The sequence below is a fragment of the Myotis daubentonii genome, chromosome 18, assembly GCF_963259705.1.
Source record: "Myotis daubentonii chromosome 18, mMyoDau2.1, whole genome shotgun sequence".
NCBI classification, from domain to species: Eukaryota; Metazoa; Chordata; class Mammalia; order Chiroptera; family Vespertilionidae; genus Myotis; species Myotis daubentonii.
In genome coordinates, this window is record NC_081857.1 from 5695930 (window position 1) to 5715682 (window position 19753).

At 41.1% G+C, this 19753-nt stretch overlaps 1 protein-coding gene across 4 annotated transcripts in view; it reads right to left on the bottom strand.

The window, feature by feature from the left end:
- The window catches only part of RNF115 (ring finger protein 115), a 74974-nt gene that overhangs the window by 23964 nt on the left and 31257 nt on the right, over positions 1–19753 (bottom strand). The window contains exons 3-4 of one of the 4 annotated variants that reach the window (XM_059673446.1): positions 18830–18881; positions 11820–11877 (exon numbers count right to left, since the gene is read on the bottom strand). The exons of 1 other annotated variant lie outside the window; for it this stretch is intronic. In XM_059673446.1, the coding sequence (XP_059529429.1) occupies positions 11820–11877; positions 18830–18881 (110 nt within the window). Of the gene's footprint in view, positions 1–11819; positions 11878–13623; positions 13737–18829; positions 18882–19753 lie in introns of all 4 variants that reach the window. 2 more of the 4 variants (XM_059673449.1, XM_059673445.1) reach the window with 2 other exon arrangements.

Here is a 19753-nt window from a genome sequence, read left to right on the forward strand (position 1 = left end):
TCTATTGTATCCATCAACCTTCTCCAAAGAGCTATACCAATTTATACTTCTAGCACTGTACAAGAGCGTACAGTCTCCCATGCTCTTGACAACATTGTTAATTTTTTTTATAAATTCTAATATCCAATCTGAGGAACAAAAAATGACATCCACACTAAAAGCAATGAGTTCTCAATACACCAGTGAAAAAAATGCACCTTTTCTTTTAACTACCATTTGTACTTCTTACCATATCACACTTATTTTCCTTTACTTTCTAGTAACAGTCTCTACCAGTTAGATATCACTGGCTTCTAGTCTGAAAAGTGGTCTACAACGTAGTTTAAGTAAGAAAGTATAAGCAGCACCGTCTAGTCACTTATGTAAACTACTAGAGGCCCTGTGTACGAAATTTGTGCATGGGGGTGGGGGGGTTGTTGTCCCTCAGCCTGGCCTGCACCCTCTTGTAATCCGGGACCGCTGGCTCGTAACCACTCACCTGCCTGCCTAATCACCTGTAACCACTCTGCCTGCCTGCCTGCCTGATGCCCTGACCACTTGCTTGCCTGCCTGATCACCCCTAACTACTCGCCTGCCTGCCTGATCGCCCCAAACCACCTCTGCCTCGGCCCTTGTCGCCATGGCTTCATCGGGAAGGACGTCTGGAATGACGTCCAGAAGGTATTTCGGCTGTCCAGTCTAAATAGCATATTACGCTTTTATTATTATAGATAGGGAGAAAACTATTATTCCCTTACTAGATAAAAGTTCCACAACATTTGCTCGCAGAAAAGAATTCTCAAAGCGATCTTTATTTTCACTATAATTAATTTGTAAAAATTAAATATTTGAAAATTTTGACTAGAATAAAAATCAATCACCAAGCTCATACTATCAATAATCTGCACTGATAATTATATAAATTATTATGACATTTAATATATATAAGAACCTAAAGGAATGGAAGCTGAGAAGCAGCTTCAACAGCAGCATGAGGCATTCTGTTTGTAAACTGCAAACTGGTGCAAATAAATACTAACAGTCAAAGTATTTGTCCCAAAATAACAATGCAACCTGACCATAGAACACAGGATTATAAAAAAAAAAAACAACACACACAGCACACAAATTTATACCAAATCAGCATGAGGTTAAAAATAGCTTGAGGTCATTTGCCTCTGAGCAGGCTCAGACAGGCACAGGAGAAAAAAATAGCTCATACAACAAAACTGGGTATTCAGGACAGGAGTTATATAAGTAAAACAAATAGAGAACACTTATGTTTCAGTAAAACATTCAAAAGAATCACAGAGACACTTTATTTTCAAGTTTTGTCTTGAAAATCTCAAATGTTACTCTGAGTGAAAGAATAAGATAATGCCTCTGAAACTGAAAATATGTGGCCTGAAATATTTACATATTTTAATATAAAAAAAAGGATGGACAGTATCTTCTATTTAGCAGAATTTGCTATAAGCTAACCATGACCATATCAGCACTTTTTAAAATATTATGGTCTGTTCCTCAAAGTTACCATCTGACCCTGAAATTTCACTTTTATAGACCCAAGAGAATTAAAACACTGAACCCACAAATATGTGCAAATATTCAAAGTAGTATTCTTCATAACAGCTAAAAAGCATAAAAAACTCAAAATGTCCATCAACTGATGAGCGGGTAAACAAAATATAGTATATTCATACAATGGAATATTGTGGAGCCATAAAAAAGAATGAAGTATTGACACATGCTACAACATGGATGAACCTTCAAAACATTATGGTAAGCAAAAGAAGTCAGTCACAAAGGTCACATATTGTATGATTCCATTTATATCAAATGTCCTAAATAAGCAAATCCATAGCACAGAAAATAAATTGGTGATTACCTAAGGCTACGGGAATTGGAGAGAAAAAAAGGAAAGACTAATTGGTACAGGGTTTCTTTTTAGGGTGATGATAAATTTCTAGGTTAAACAGTGGTGATGGTTGTACAACTTTACAAAATTAGTAAACCCACTGAATTGTATACTTTAAAGGGTAAATTACATGATACGTGAATTGTATCTCAAAAAAAAACATTATGGTCTACAAAGATGAGTCAACTGAGACTGAAAAGCTTCATGAAAACTTCAAGATAATGACCTTCAAATGTTTTCTAGTGCCCTAGAAACCTACCTCCCTCCTGTACCCAAGCAACCGATGTTCTTGCTGTGGTTTGCATTCTTTAAGAAATTGATATTTCATGTCAAAGGAATCATATTGTATATGCTTTTGGTGTGCCTTCTTTTACTCAGCTTAATTATTTTTGAGATTCATCCATATCTACACTAATAAAAGAGAAACATGGTAATTGGCGTACAACCGCTACCCTTCCCATTGGCTAATCCCCGTCACTCACGGAGTAGGGCCGAGATATGCAAATTAACTGGCAGCCAAGATGGCGGCCGGCAGCCAGGCAGCTGATGCGAACAGGGAGGCTTGCTTGTTTCAGTGAGGGAGAACTCCAACGTTCCCCCGCCTGATTTGCCGGCCTCTCAGCTGCAACTCTAAGCAACTATGTTGCGAATATAGAAGCTAAAAAAAACCACAGAAACCTGCTTTACTCAGCGGGGCTTCAGCCAGCCGAACCGCAACATTGTATCAAATACAGACAGTAAACAAAGGCCAGAAACCTGTTTTCAGCAGCCGAGGCCTCAGAGCTAAAGCTGGCCCAGAATAAATAAATAAAAAGAAAAAACGGAGCGGTTGGGAGCTTCAGTCCCAGCCTGAAAACAGCCCTCATCCCCTCATCCAGGCTGGCCAGGAACCCCAGTGGGGACCCCCACCATGATCCAGGACACCCTTCAAGGCAAACCAGCCAGCCCCCACACGTGCACCAGGCCTCTATTCTATATAGTAAGAGGGTAATATGCCCCCCAGCACCGGGATCAGCGGAGCCGCGAGGCTTCCCGGCACCGGGATCAGAGTGACAGGGGGCAGCGCCCAAACCCCCTGATCGCCCTGCAGCTCTGTGTGTGACGGGGCGGGGCCATAACCTCCTCATTGGCCCTGCCCTGAGTGTGACAGTGGCGGCGCCCCAACCACCTGATTGGCCCTGCTCTGTGGGTGTTAGAGGGCAGCGCCCCAACCCCCCCCACCCCCCACGGGCCCTGCTCTGTGTGTGATGGGGTAGAGCCATAACCTCCCCATCTGCCCTGCCCTGAGTGTGACAGTGGCGGCACCCCAACCCCCTGATCGGCCCTGCTCTGTGGGTGATAGAGGGCGGCGCCCCAACCCCCTGATCTGCCCTGCCCTGAGTGTGACAGGGGGCGGTGCCCCAACTCCCCTATCGGCCCTACTCTGTGAGTGACAGGGGGAGCTCCTCAACCCCCTGATCGGCCCTGCTCTGTGCATGACAGGGGGGAGCTCCCCAACCCTCTGATTGACCCTGCTCTGTGCCTGACAGGGTATGGAGCCCCAACTCCCCTGATGGGCCCTGCTCTGTGCGTGACAGGGGGTGGCGCCGCAACCTTCCCATCGACCCTGCCTTGAGTGTGACAGGGGGCGGTGCCCCAACCCCCCAATCGGCCCTACCCTGAGCGTGACTGAGGGTGGCATCGCAACCTCCCAATCTGCCCTGCTCTGTGCATGACAGGGGAAGGCACCCCAACTCCCCAATAGGCCCTGCTCTGAGCCCAACCAGGGACTGCACCTAGGGATTGGGCCTGCCCTCTGCCACCCGGGAGCAGGCCTAAGCCAGCAGGGTGTTATCTCCCGAGGGGTCCCAGACTGCGAGAGGGCACAGGTCGGTCTGAGGGACACCCCCCTTCCCCCGAGTGCACAAATTTTTGTGCACCGGGCCTCTAGTTTTTACATAAACCAATAGTTTATGCTGAGTAGTATTCCATATACCGTATATTGGTTAGTATTCCATGATAGGGATGTATCACAATTTGTTTATCCATCTACCTGCTGATAGACATTTGGGTTGTTTCTGATGTTTAATAAAGTTGCTATGAATATTTGTATATATATGTATATGTGCAGATATATGCTTTCTTTTCTCTTAGGTAAATATTTAGAAGAGTGGAATGGCTGGATCACATGGTAGATGTATTTTTACCTTTTTTACAAACAGGTAGATTGTTTTCTAAATTGGTTGTATAATTTTTCCACTCAATTTCAGTTGCTCCACACTCACCAAGATTTAGTATGGTCAGTCTTACATTTTAGCCATTCTAATAGTTGTACAGTAGTATTTCATTGATATTTTTATTTGCATTTTCCAAAGGACTAATATTCAACATCTGTATATCTTCTTTGGTGAAGGAGATTATTAGAATCCTTTCCCAATTTCTAAAAATGGGTTGTTTTCTTACTCCATTTTGAGTTCTTTAGAGTCTAGATACACATGCTGTAACAGATGATTTGAAAGTTATCTTCTCATCTGTGGCTTGTTTCTTCATTCTTATGAAGAACACGGGTTATTTATTTTAATGTAGTCCAATTTTTTTTTTTTTTATGGATCATGATTATGGTGTCATGTCTAAGAAATGACACCCAAGGTCACAAAGGTTCTCTATGTTTTCTTCAAATTTTATATAAACTTTAAGTCTATTACCCACTTTGAGTTAATTTCTGTATATGGTTTAAAGTATGTATTTCAAAGCACATATTTTTGTACTGCAGCTATCCAATTATTTCAGCAAGTGTTTAAAAGGATATGCTTTTTTCTCCTGTACTGCCTTTGTCCCCAGTGTGCGGGGGTCTATTTCTGGACTCTATTCTGGGTTTCTTTTTAAATCCTCACCTGATGATTTTTTTAAAATTGACTGGGGGGCGGGGGGAGAGAAACATTAATCAGCTGCCTCTCATACCCTCCTGAACAGGGATCAAACCCGCAACCTAGGTATGGGCCCTGACCTGGAATCAAACCCATAACCTTTTTGATGTATAGACCTATGCTCAACCAACTGAGCCACTAGGCAGGCTATTCTGGTCTGATCTATCTACCTCGATGGCAGTACCATAGTCTTGGTTACTATCTATATATATAGAACCTTAATATGCAAAAATAGACCAAACAGCAGAACAACTGAACAACCGGTCACTATGATGAGCGCTGACCACCAGGGGGCACGCATGGAACATGGCGGGCATTGGCCGTGAAGGAATGGTGGAGCAGGTGAGTGGGGGCGCCAGTCGCTGTCATCGGGGCAATCAGGTGGTTACTGAAAATTCTTTGCTCCTGCACACTGTGGTCCCGCCTGGTGCTAGAGCCCGCTGACAGCACCGGCCCCAATCGCTCCACACCATCAGCAGGTGCGAGGGGGGCCAGCGCTATCAGCAGGTGCAAGTGGGCTGGTGCCATCAGCGTGTGGGGGCGGTGGGCGTGGGGCTGCAGTGGGAGGGGCCAGGCAGGGGTGCGGAGGATGGGCCAAGACCCGCCCCTGTGCCCACTGCAGCCTCATGGCCCCACAGTTCCTTTCAAGGTGCATGAATTCATGCACTGGGCCCCTAGTAGCTTCATAATAAATCTTGAAATCAGGTAGTATTAGTCCTCTAATGTTTTTCTTCTTTATCAAAGTTGTGCTAACTAATCTATATACTTTGCATTTCCATATGAATTTTATAAATCAAATTTTCAATTTTTATCAAAACACTGACTGGGATCTTGACTGGAATTATACTGAATTCACAAATGACATCCTAACAATACTGTCTTCTGTTACACAAGCAGGATATATTTCTCCATTTATCTATCATGGTGACCTTTAATTTCTTTAAGTAATATTTTGTAGTTCTCCATGCTCAGGTCTTATACATTTTTTCTGAAAGTTAAAGTATTTCATATTTTTATGCTATTGTAAATGGTATTTTTTAAAATTTTAATTTCTAATTGCTACTAATATGTAAAAATACAACTGATTTTCTATATGTCTTTCTTATATTCTGCAACCTTGCTTACACTTATTTCTTCTCTTTTTTTAAATATATTTTTTACAGAGAGGAAGGGAGAGGGAAAGGGAGTTAGAAACATGCATGAGAGAGAAACATCGATCAGCTGCCTCCTGCACACTCCCCACTGGGGATGTGCCCACAACCAAGGTACATGCCCTTGACTGGAATCGAACCCGGGACCCTTGAGTCCGCAGGCCAATGCTCTATCCACTGGGCCAAACCGGTCAGGCGCTTACACTTATTTCTAACAGCTTTTTAATGGAATTCATCAGGTTTTCTACATAAAAGATCATGTTAACTGTGAACTGACAGTTTTGGTTCTTTCTTTCCAATGAGTGCTCCTTATGTCTGAGAATTAGAAGAACAGCAAACAGAAAGGATAGTTTAAAATCCTGAACTTCTTATTACATATCTAATGATTTAAAACTGTCATTTCTGTAAGTCAAAATTGGTAGAATTTGATTTAATTTAACTTAATTGATTATTGAGAGCCTTCTCCACAGGCCCCAGGAGCACACACAAAAGAGCATGAGCTGATACAGGAGAGGGCAGAAGTAAAACTGCCCTCACAGATGACTGACTCATCTCCTACCCCTACTGCCACAGACACTAGTCCCACACACCTGCTAACTACAGGCTTAAATTGCAATACCCAAAAGTGAAGATCTCGCATTTCCACCTCTGACCTCCTTACTTTCCCCAACACCAAAGCAGTGATGCTTCTGAGCAGTGAGTGGCAAGAGCCTCATCTCTGCTAATTATGAAATATAATTCTTGTAAACTATGGAGAGACAAGAAAAAAGATCTGGCCCGGCTGGCGTGGCTCAGTAGTTGAGTATCAACCTATGAACCAGGAGGCCACGGTTCGATTCCCGGTCAGGGCACATGCCCAGGTTGCGGGCTCGATCCCCAGTGTGGGGTGTGCAGGAGGCAGCCGATCCATGATTCTCACCATTGATGTTTCTACCTCTCTCTCCCTCTCCCTTCCTCTCTGAAATCAATAAAAATATAAATAAATAAAAAACGAAAAAACAAACACAACTTCTCTTTTTAAAAAAAAAAAAAGAAAGAAAAGAAAAAAGATCTGATATAATCCTAAGTAAATTTTTTTAAAGCAGAAATACAACATGGTATACTCCTATGTCTGCATCTGAAAACAGGAAGCATGTGAGAAATCAAAAGTATTATATAAAAACCATAAAACTAAAATAAGGTAATGAGAATATGGGGGATTTTTCATTTTTAAAAGTCTCCTTAATGTCGTTATAATATCTTTCAGTATCTATGCCTCAGGACAAAACCTGAAGAAAATGTATGAAAGGAGCTTTTAGAAAAAGAGCTCCAGATTTTTTTAATATATTTATATTGATTTCAGAGAGGAAGGGGGGGGGAGAGAGAGAGAGAGAGAGAGAAACATCAATGATGAGAGAGAATCACTGATCGGCTGCCTCCTGCACAGCCACCACTGGGGGATCAAACCTGCAACCCAGGCGTGTGCTCTAAACCGGAATCGAACCTGGGACCTTTCAGTCTGCAGGCCAACACTTTATCCACTGAGCCAAACAAATCAGCTAGGGCCAGATATTTTTTAATGCCTTTTAGAATTACCATTACAATGCTACATATGTAAAACAAATTTTATTTAAATAAATATAAATCAGGCTGCTCAGCACTCCCTTCCCTTGTGTGTATACTGGGTGTTCTTTTTCTAGGAAGCCATCTATCTATCTTATATTCTGCTAATCTGAAACAGCAGCCACAGCCATTCCTGCAATGAAGTGATCCATTCCGGTAAGCTGAGACTCTCAGATCAGATGTCTCACCGGCACCAGGTCATGGTCAGAAGCTTTCAAATGATCAATGAAACCCTCAGGTAGCCATGGGCTCAATTCCCAGGTTATCAGAGACCGCAGTAGAGCAATGTCATCTCTCTACAAACTGTTAGCACCATTTCTATAATTCACTTTCCACTGACTCTCACAGGTTAACTGGCAACCAGCCTCCTCCCACCTTAACTCTATCCTCACCCCTCTCTCCATCTCCCCACCTCAGATTCACTTTAAAAAAACAATACTGATTCTGTTTGAAATTTTGGTTGGACTAAGCCTTTTCTAATATATCTAATATTTTAATAATGTAGCTATTAGTAAATAGTTTAATTATAGAAAATAATCTTTTCATTGCACAAGCAGCTCTGGCTAAAGAAAACAGCAAAACTGAACCTAAGTCTCTGCTGAAATTACCAACTAAAATATGGAAAAGAATAAGTTTGGTATCTATATATAACTTTCTAAGTTTTCTTCTTCAGGGACATCAGTATAAAACTTTATAGCTATAAATATTATTTTTTTCTCACCTCTTTGCTTATCTAAATTCCACCTCCCCTTCAAGTATCTGGTACTTGCTGACTATTCTTGGGGGGGAAAGGGGTGTGGGAGATGTGGGAAGAGACTGGACAAAAATCGTGCACCTGTGGATGAGGACAGTGGGTGGGGAGTGAGGGCGGAGGGTGGGGCGGGAACTGAGAGGAGGGGAGTTATGGGGGGGGAAAAAAAAGGAACAAATGTAATAATATGAACAATAAAGATTTAATTAAAAAAAAAAAGAAAAGAAAAACCTCAAAAAAAAAAAAAAAAAGAGAACCTGGCTATGCTGATCAACTGAAAAAAAAAAAAAAAAGTATCTGGTACTTGAAGAAAGTCTTGTTTTCCTTCTGCATGAAGTCTTACTAGTAATAATGGCAAACATTTATGAACACTCTCTATATGGCAGGCACATTGGCCTATACACCTGACATGTACTAACTCACTTAACCCTCACAACAATCCCATGAGGTATTCTTTTCCCTAATTTACAGATGAGACAACATGTACAGAGAGATCTGAAGTAATTCTGTCCAGGTCACATATCCCGTAAATAAGTGGTAGGCCCAAGATTTGAACTCAGGCAATTTGATTCCAAGGATATCACTAAGTCATTTGACCTCTCCTCCTAAAGATTTTACAAAGACTGCAGCTCACCTAATACAATCTCTCCCTACCGTGCGTGTTACATAGACCCCACAATAATTTTTATTTGATTTTGAGAAAGAGACAGAGAGAGAGAGAGAGAGAGAGAGAGAGAGAGAGAGAGAGAGAGAGAGAAATTGATTTGTTATTCCACTCATTTATGCATTCATTGTATGTGCTCTGAACGGGGATCAAACCTGCAACCTTGGCACATCGGGACAATGTTCTAAACACTGAGTAACCTGGCCAGGTACCACAATAATTTTTTTAAAAATACATTTTATTGATTTTTTACAGAGAGGAAGGGAGAGGGATAGAGAGCCAGAAACATCGATGAGAGAGAAACATCGATCAGCTGCCCCCTGCACACGTCCCACTGGGTATATGCCCGCAACCAAGGTACATGCCCCCGACTGGAATCAAACCCGGGACCCTTGCATCCTCAGGCCAACATGCTATCCACTGAACCAAACCGGTTAGGGCACAATAATTTTATTATACTTTCTTGTTTACTTATTTGTTTCATACGTGTTTGCACTTCTCCAACAAAATTATAAATTCCTTGTGGGCAAGGTAACCATGATATTTGCTTCTTGTCCCTACTTTTAGCAGAGTGCTGTTAAAGCACTCAATATAGACTACTTAGCTGATTTTTTAAAACCCTTGACAATGCCCTGGCCAGCCTTGCTCAGTGGTTAGAGCATCCGCCTGAGCACTGAAGGGTCTCAGGTTCAATTCCTGGTCAAGGGCACATGCCTGGGTTGCAGGTTGGATCCCCGGCCCTGGTCAGGACTCATACAGGAGGTAATCAGTCGATGCGTCTCTTACACTGCAATGTTTTTCTCTCTTCCTCTCTCTCCCTGCCTCTTTCTCTTCCTCACACCCCTCCACTCTCTAAAAATCAATGGAGGCCTCTACCGGTGTGGCTCAGTGGTTGAGTGTTGACCTATGAACCAGGAGGTCATGGTTTGATTCCCAGTCAGTGCACTCACCCAATAGGGGGCATGCAAGAGGCAGCCAATCAATGATTCTCTCTTATCATTGATGTTTCTATCTCTCCCTCTTCCTTCCTTTCTGAAATCAATAAAATTATATATATATTTTTTATATCAATGGGGAATAAATATCCTCAGGTTAGGATTAAAACACACACACACACACACACACACACACACAAACCCACCCTGGTAATTTCTATAATATTATATAGACAGATTTTTTTTTAATGTAAAATATCATTTAAAAAGGAGAATACTAAAATATCCACGCATGATGACAAGGGAATTCTACAGAGAGAAAACTAGGCATTGCTACAAACTCTGAAGAACAGGTTATGACTCAGCAAAATTATTTTAACACCTAGAGAATAGCTCATGCCATCAGTGTCAGATTTAGCATTACTAAAGTTAGGAAACTGACTACATGTATTTATTTTTCTTCTTAATGCATCTCTTCCTGGTGAGTCATATCTACAAAACTGACAAACCAATGTATTTCCATTTCCTAAAAGAGAACTAACACTTAAAAAAAATCAGATGAAGTTTTTTTGCATATGTATAATTAATAAGCGACAACCTGTGTTATCAAGGAAATAGCACACACAGAAGGAAAATACTAAAATCAGAAAAGATTTCCAGGCCTGGCAAACAGAATAAATTTTAAATAATGTTTTTCAATTCATCAAAGTGAAAAAATTAAAATGTGAGTTCAAAGACATCTTGTACCCATGTACACACATATAAATACTAAAAATTCTACTAGTTCAAGTACTTGAGCTATCTCTGGAAAAGGCTAATGTAATCCTGAAACACAAAGAAATTCTGATTATGGGATTTAACTTTTTTTTTTTTTTTTTTTTAGCATCTGTTAGCTTTCTAGAGTCAAGTACTGTGGCAATAGGAGCAAAAACAAACCAGTGTTTTTTGTAGGCTGAGCTGGTAGGCTACAAATTCTAACAGTTTAAAAACAGAGTATGCAATGCCACTGAATTGTACATTTAAAAATGGTTAAGCCCTGGCTGGTATGGCTCAGTTGGTTGGATTCGATTCCTAGTCAAGGCGCTTATAGGAGGAAACCAATCGATCTTTCTCTCCCCCTCCCTTCCTCTCTCACTAAAATCAATAAACATAACCTCCCTCAGGTGAGGATCAAAATATTAATCACTAAAATAAAATAAAAATAAAAATGGTTAAAACGGTAAAAAATAAACTAAATGAGATTTTTAAGTCCATAAAGAGAAAAAAGAAAATTATTCTAAATTTACTATAAAATGGTATACAAGGATGCATACTAATGCCTTGTTTTCAAGTGACAGTTAAGATTTTCTGCCCACCCCTCAAAATATGGATGCTGCATTATATAAAGAACTGGAAATTAATTATAGGTCCCATCCTGAGATCTGGAAGACAAGTAAATATCTTACCCTTAATCTAGCCCCCTAATTCCAGTTATGTCAAACTACTATGTTCATTAGAAGTAATTTCTAGAAACCAGTTCCTCTGTGTAAAGTTGAAGACTGTGCCTTAGTATGACTTCTATTAACAATTCATTCCGACCTGCTCTTTACTTGGCCATCATGCCATTAAAGCAGGATCTGCAACACTGCTATTTCAAAAACACAAGCTTTTTATTTTCACACCATTACACACAATAAAACAGAATTCAGAATACTGTCAGGTTCACAATAGAGGCTATTACGCTAAGCAAAGCTTTACCAAAAGTAATATGCCAAAGCCCCAGCTGCTAAAAACACAAACTATTCTAAGAGCTACCCTTGTCCACATTTGCCCTATCCATTCTGATATTTTGCTGCTCAGAGACGTGAAAATATGTCATGATTTTAACATCCACCCACTACCTGAAGCATCCCTACACCCAAAGGAAAACTCACCTCTGTAAAATGTGTTGATGTGCTATTGTCCATCCGGTTGCCACCACCACCTAAAAAACTAAAGAGAAAAGGGAGTAAGTGACTCTATTCCCAGAAACAAGCTTCCCTCTCAGAAGCTTAACAGAGAATGTTGCAATGAGAACACAGCTCTATAAGGACAAATTACTCATCTCAACCTGACACCTACAAAGAAAACTATGACCAACCGGCATGTGAATTAATCTATAAAAAACTGTAACTGCAGTCCATCTGGTGTGGCTCAGTGGTTGAGCATCGACCTATGAACCAGGAGGTCATGGGTTCGATCCCCAGTCAGGGTACATGCCCGGGTTGTGGGCTCAAATCCCAGTGTGTGGTGTTCAGGAGGCAGCCAATCAATGATTTTCTCTCATCATTGATGTTTCTATCTCTCTCCCTCTCCCTTCCTCTGAAATCAATAAAAATATATTAAAAAACAAAACAAAACAAAAACTATAACTACAGCCCTGGCCAGGTAGCTCAGCTGGTTGAAGTGTCGTTCCAATGCACCAGGGTCGTGGGTTAGATCCCTGGTCAGGGCATATACAAGAATCAACCAGTGAGTGGTGGAGCAACATGTGGGGTGTCTCTCTCTCTCTCTCTCTCTCTCTCTCTCTCTCTCTCTCTCTCTTCCCCCCCTCCTCAGCCTCTCCCTCTCTCCCTCCTTCCCTCCCTCCCTCTCAACCTCCCCCATCTCTCTCTCTAAAATCAATAAAAAAAAATTAATTATAACAACAAAATCAAGTAGAAAATTGAGGTAAAGGGCCACCACAGAGAAGGACCTACAGAGAGCCAGCAAAGCAATTGAAATTTGACTTAGCAAAAGAAAAAAACATTCATCCTCAAGAGGGCAAGAAGACAAGATTCTCAAAATAATATTTCATTAAAAAGCCATTCAACCACCAAATAACTTTAGTTAATATTTCTTGGCAATGATTAAATATAGTAATATAAGGCCCTAGCTGGTTCGGCTCAGTGGATAGAGAGTCAGCCTGCGAACTGACGGGTCCCGGGTTTGATTCCGGTCAAGGGCATATGCCAGAGTTGCAGGTTTGATCCCCAGCAGGGGGTGTGCAGGAGGCAGCCAATCAATGATTCTCTCTCATGACTGATGTTTCTATCTCTCTCTCCTTTCCTCTCTGAAATCAATAAAAATATATTCTTAAGATGTAGTAATGTAAGAAGTCTGTTACTAAATTTAGCACATTATAAAAGGGCTCAATAAATATTTTTTTCTTCTCCTGATAGATTACCCTATTCTTTGATTATCCTACCCATCCTTCAGGGCCCATCTCAAATGCAATGTCCTCTAGTAAGTCTCTTCTGAACTCACCAACCAAATGAGATTCCGCCACACTCCTCTACACTCTGACTTTGATTCAAATTCTACTGTAAATATCTAGAATTTGCATCCATTTCTACCTGTCCCTCCTTTCATAAATATAAATTCAGAGGGCAAAGACTGTATTTTATTCATACAGGTATATGTAGTATGTTTATTATGTGTCAGACATTATACAGAGCACTCATCACTTTTGGAAAACCCTGCAATGCCATATTCCATATTGATAATTTGCAATAGAAGTTAAATTAGTATCACATGTGTAAACATCAGAGAAACGACTGTGTAGCTAACTAGCTCAGTGAAGCAGGGGCACGGCAGAGCACCGAGTGCAGTCCCTGGAGGGGTCCCGCTCTGTCATCTACCAGCTGAGTGACTGCAAGCACCAACCTCTCAGTGCCTCAGTGTCCTTGTGTGTCAAGTGGGAAGAATAATGGCACTTATAATAGGGTAGTTGGTGAAGATTACTTAACACATGTAAAACAGTACTTGGCACCCAGAAAGTCCTTGACAGAGAATGAGGATGGTGATGGTGGTGGGGGTGGTGATAGGTGCTCCTGGGTGGAGCAAGAGAAAGACATGTCAGTTTCATCCAGGAAGTTGGAAAGGGTGCTGCAGAATTAGTCTTGCGTGGCAGAGGAAGGGGGTTCCCTCTAGAGCAGTGGTTCTCAACCTTGGCTGCACATTAGAATCACCTGGGAATCTTTTTAAAATCCTGATTTCTGGGCCTCGTCCTCCGGAAAGTCTGTTTCTTTGTTATGGGGTGGGGCCACAACATTAGTAACAAAGAAACAGAATTTCCGGAGGGTGAGGCCCAGAAATCAGGATTTTAAAAAGATTCCCAGATGATTCTAATGTGCAGCTAAGGTTGAGAACCACTGCTCTAGATGGAGGGTTCAGCACTGTGGGTACAGTTAAGGTGGAGAGAAGGCTGTTCTGAGAACTTCAGCCAGACAGGAACTGCTCCCCGCTCCTGAAATATGAGCTTGGAGTCAAAATAGAAACAAACATGGCATATTTCCATGTGTAGAACATTTTGTTTGTATTCATGAGAAAAAACTAGCCAGGCTGGAAAACTATGGTTTGTGAACAAATGCTTTTCTCAGATAGACATGACCAGTGCCTGCAGTCGCAGGGAGGTTGCTAATAAGAAGCACTTAGCTAGTTAATTCCAGGTTATGGAAAAACTTGTTAAGAAAATGAAGGGTTTAAACAACACTGAATTAATTACATTGGTTAACAGTGTGGCCTGAGTTTAGCAAATAATATTTTAGCCCTTTACTTTCCTTAAAACAAACAAAACAAGTAGCAGTCAAGCTCACAACCCACAATCAAATGGTATCATTGCTGGGCACAAGCCCTGATAAATAAGAAATGGCTATGAGACATGATTTAAAATTTCATCTCTTGATGTAAATGCTTGAGGGTGATGTGATTTTCTTTTTCCTTTTCTCAGCCTGCTCAGCCTATGAAGTTTCCTATCTGAAAGTTAATCTTCCCAACTTCCTTTGGAATTTAAGGAAACTTAATCTCCTGGTGTGTAAACAAAAGGGACTCAGTGTATTGCTTTCCCTCTGACACTCAAAAGCCTAGGAGTGTTGAAGTAGCAGCTAAACAGGATCTAGTGCTTACCCAGCCATTCTTGTTTGATTGCCTACAAAGTTACTGCCTTTGAAAAAGTTCACCTTTACCGTTAAAAATGCTGGTCCTCTCTTTCAGAAGGCTTGAAAGGTATGGGGGGAACTGAGGAGAGGCAGTTAAACTTGAAGAGGAAAGTTAAGGACCTGGGATTTAGTTAAAATAGAAGGCTAGGCCCTGGCAGGTGCTCAGTGGTTAGAGCATCAGCCCGTGCACCCAAAGGTCGTGGGTTAGATTCCGGTTAAGGACACATACCGTGGTTGCAGGCTGGATCCCAGCCCTGGTAGGGGCACCTGTGGGAAGCAACCCATCCATGCATCTTTCTCACAACAATGTTTCTCTCCCCCCCACCCCCACCTCCCTTCCACTCTATGTAAAAGCAATGGAAAAATATCCTTGGGTGGAGTTTAAAAAAAAAATAGAAGGCTGGATTAACAAGGGAGCAGGTTATTTGAATAACAGTGTGGTAGGCGGACAAGTAAGCAGAGCAGGGCAAGGGCCAGGTACAGAATAAGGTCACTAGGGTGGGAACCCCCAGGTGCTTGGCAATGGACAACTGTAGGGGGTCCTTGCCCCCAGAGCGACCTTTCCTCCCCTAGCACACTGCTGGTCAGGCAGTTTGGACCCCCAGACCTTTCCTCCTTAGAGATAACATTTAGGCCTCAGTTGTATTTCAGCTCCAGGCCCAGAAAATCAGCAAAACCGGAGAAATAATGCCACGGCTGGCCTCAGGACCAGCTGCATTGGCTAATGATCCCCTACACTGGTACAGACCAATCAATCAGTCCAGACCTAGAGTCTAGGTCAGCCGTGGGCAAACTACGGCCCGTTTGAAATGAATAAAACAAACAAAAAAAGACCGTACCCTTTTATGTAATGATGTTTACTTTGAATTTATATTAGTTCACACAAACACTCCATCCATGCTTTTGTTCCGGCCCTCCGGTCCAGTTTAAGAACCCATTGTGGCCCTCGAGTCAAAAAGTTTGCCCACCCCTGGCCTAGGTCCTAGACCCAGGAGGAACACACCTGCAAAGCTACTGAATATTCCCTTAAGATCTTCCCCTGGGACCTCCCCTAAAATCTCCACCCTTAAAACCCGGAAACTGGAGGGCCCAGCGGGCTCTTCCTCCCGAGAGCAAGCCTGTGCCAATACCTTTTCCTTTCCTTTCTCCTTCCCCTTTTCCCCTTTCCGAGCCCCCACCCATAGCTTCCTCACTCCCAAGCTCCAACCGCCCTTCCTTTACCTCTAACTTTCCTAAGCCCATTTCTTCTAGGAATTACTTCTACCTCTGTGATTTAACAAGTACATGTTCTCTTATGTTGGTCTTGGCTCTGAATGCTTTCCTAGCCAGAACCCAAATACCGAGGTTGCTGAACCCAGGTTTGCTCGGACCCCACAGGTCAGACACCTGGTGGCAGTTCCAGCCACCTACAACAATAGTGTAAGAAACAGCTTGATGGCAAAGATACTTAACATGTTTCAGTGAGTCCTTCTCTATTTCTACCAAGGAAAAGGAATGTACGTAATAAACTTGAAAAAGTTTTCAACAGTCTGTTTCTTTATATAAAGAGAAAAAAAATACTTGAAAAATGTCTATTATGGTATGCTAGTAAATGCTTATAAATTGGCTGTCGGGGGGGGGGGCCTGATTTGTAGTGTTTATCAATTTCCTTGGTGTAAATACATCCCCCCCCCCCAGAAAAAAAAGACTGGATTTTATTCATGCAAGCATATATATAGAGTGTTTATTTATGTGTCAGACATTATACAGAGCATTCACCACTTTTGAAAACACTGCAATGCCATATTCTATATTGGTACTTGAAAATAAAAGTTGTTAAATTAGTATCACATGTGTAAACAATAAAATAACGGTCTATTCCCAATGACAGGGAGAAATAATGTCCTCATGAAATTTGCAAAGAGGGAAAACTGGCTAAGCCTTTGGGGAAGGGGTGCGGAAAAAGAACCACAAGAACCAACGGAGACCACTTTTACCTCAAGAGACACACATAAGTGGCACAACCGCACCCCACACTCACCCCAATGATATAAAGTCCACGAACTACAATTAAATGGCTTTCATTTTCAGAATCACACCACCAATCCGGGCATTGTGGTGAGCTTATCGAGGAAACACACATCCTGATTCGTCAGAAACCAAAAGTGAAAAAGCAAAGCAAATACCAAAGTCCATGTAATCATTCCCAGGCCTTATAATTTTCTATTTAGAAACCATTTAACACTGTATTAGTTCACAAGTTTAAAATGCTTTTGTAAAAAATACTTCAGATGTACCCTACAATCGATGCCAAGTAAGTAAGTAACTACCACGTACTTTAAGAAAAAAGTTGAGTGGCCGTGCAGCCATCTTATTGCTCAAGCCTAGACAGGCTTCCAAGGCTGTTTCTTGCCTTTACCACATGACATGGTTTCAGGGATTCCAATATCCTTGGTAATTAAAGCCATCGATATCTTTTGGGGTTCTACTCCCCCTTAAAGTTCCTCAGCATCCCCCCTTGCCTTAAAATTCCTTACTTAGTATTTTAAAATGATAGGGCTAATCACAGAGAAGGGATAATAAAACACAACATTGTTCTGACAAATGTTACAAAGCTTAAGAACATGTACAAGATGCCCCTCTAGACTGTGGATGAAAAGGGGCCACATACTAAACCTGACCCGCTCAGGGGAGGCCTGTGTGGCGGCCTTACAAATACAGAGACCTAAAGTAACCACGTAAGGTGGTCTGAAATGAAAACTTTTTAACTACAAGCAGTTATGGCAGGTAGTCAAGTCCTAGGCTAGAATCTTCCCAGACAAAAGTCAGGGTTACTTAATTAAGCCTGTCTATTGTCCTTTGGTAGACAGGGTAACTTCCCTTTCTCCATACCCCTCAGGGCACAACCAGTGACCACAAATTCTCACTGTTATTTTTATTGTGTTAATTGTTGACTGTTAACCCTCCTGTAACCACCTATGTAAAAGATGTACATGTCTATCATTTTGCTTTTTATCTAATTCCAGAGGTTTCCCATTTTTCTTTCTCCCACCTCCCTCATCTACCACCAATAGATTTCACGTAACCTACTTATACCTTCTCTCTTGATTATAAATAAAATAAGATCAAAAACTGCCATTCTCTGGAGCATTTTCTCAATCCTTGAGATTTTGCTTCCTGGCAATTGTTGACAGTGGCTCAAATAAACTCACAATTCTCTACAGGTCTGAATATTTCTTACATTGACAAGATGAAATGTCTAGTAGCAAATGGAGCCCATTATCCAATATTTACATAAAAGGAAATCCTCATTAGTTTTCATTGTACACTACTTACCACTGCAATTTCTAAGTATTCAAATCTGCAACTGTTTATGAACTTTGTAGAAGGAAATATCATGCTGCCTCTGAGAGAATGATTGTAAGAGAAAGATTTCTTCAACCATTTAAAACACTAATCTTTGCATTGTAGTAATTGCTACTAATAGCACCTGCACAGGACAATCTCTACTCTACAAAGGCACAAATTAAAGAATTACTAAGTCAACTAACAGGATCCATAGAATTCATAGTCCCCTGCTGGAAAAGACTCATCTGCAGTTACCCACGATCCTCATTTATAACCGTGCTTTGTATATAGGCCTAAAAAAAACCAGGTTACTATTTAAAAACTTAGAAAGGTAAACCCATAATTGCCACCCAAAAGCAAATATGCTCTTTATGTAACACATGCAGAGCCTAAATGCTGGAAATAAGTATTTGATGCAATTATAACAGCACAAATAAAAAGCTACCCAAATTAGCATGCCATCCACACATAATTGCTAATTTTGCTATCATGCTGGTTTTATACTAGTTGGTATTGTGTTATTTAAAACCAAGATTATTAGATTAACATTTAAGTGCTAATAACAAACTAGATCCCATGCCATTTACTGTCCCAGAAGCTCCAACTCATTCGTATATAAAATCACCAATCATTGATAAAGTTAAACTAGTAGTACATACTGTAAAATATGTAGGTTTTCCTGGTTGTGGAAGGGACCTTCAAGCTTAGATTCTGCCAAGAGCAACAGTAAAGGAATTATTTACTGCCATTAAAATCCCCCAAATCAAGATTAAAAGCTTCAGATTACAGATTTTTATCGTCAGTACTTCCACTGTCTAACTAAGGTTTAACTACACAGTCATAAAAAAAAATAAATGTGCCACTATATTTAGCCAAAAAGGCCATCATATCAATGCTATTCTACTGCTTATTAAGTTTTTATAGCTTTATTCATACTAATCAAGAAGTAATATACTAGTATAATACAGTCACTTTCAAATATTTCAAGCCCCAGCTGGTTTGACTCAGTGGATAGAGTGTCAGCCTGTGGACAGAAGGGTCCCGGATTTGATTCCCGTCAAGGGCATAGGCCCGGTTGCAGGCTTGATCCCCCATTGGGGGCATGCAGGAGGCAGCCGATCAATGATTCTCACTCATCATTGATGTTTCTATCTCTCTCTCCCTTTCCCTTCCTCTCTGAAATAAATAAAATACATTTAAAAAATTTCAAGCATTACAATGGGAGCCAATTTCAAGTATTACAAACTATTAATATTACAGTAGGAAGATGGCATACAGTTGGTGGCAATAATTCCAATAAGAATAAGGACCCAAAGCTTCCTCAAGGCAGAATAACAACTCAGTTTCCTTGCTAGAAAACAGCCTATTTATTTTATATCTTTGTCAGATGTTACTCCCAAGCCCACCAAGGAGGTAACAACAGTTTACCTTCAAACAACAGTGATCACTAAAAAATAATGAATAATCTAAGAGACCTCTAAAGTCTCGGAAAATAAACCAGAAAATTTACCAGATACTGTTATGGCTATAGGTTTCCAAAGCAAGTCACACACAATCAGAAATAAAACATTTCATCACACCCA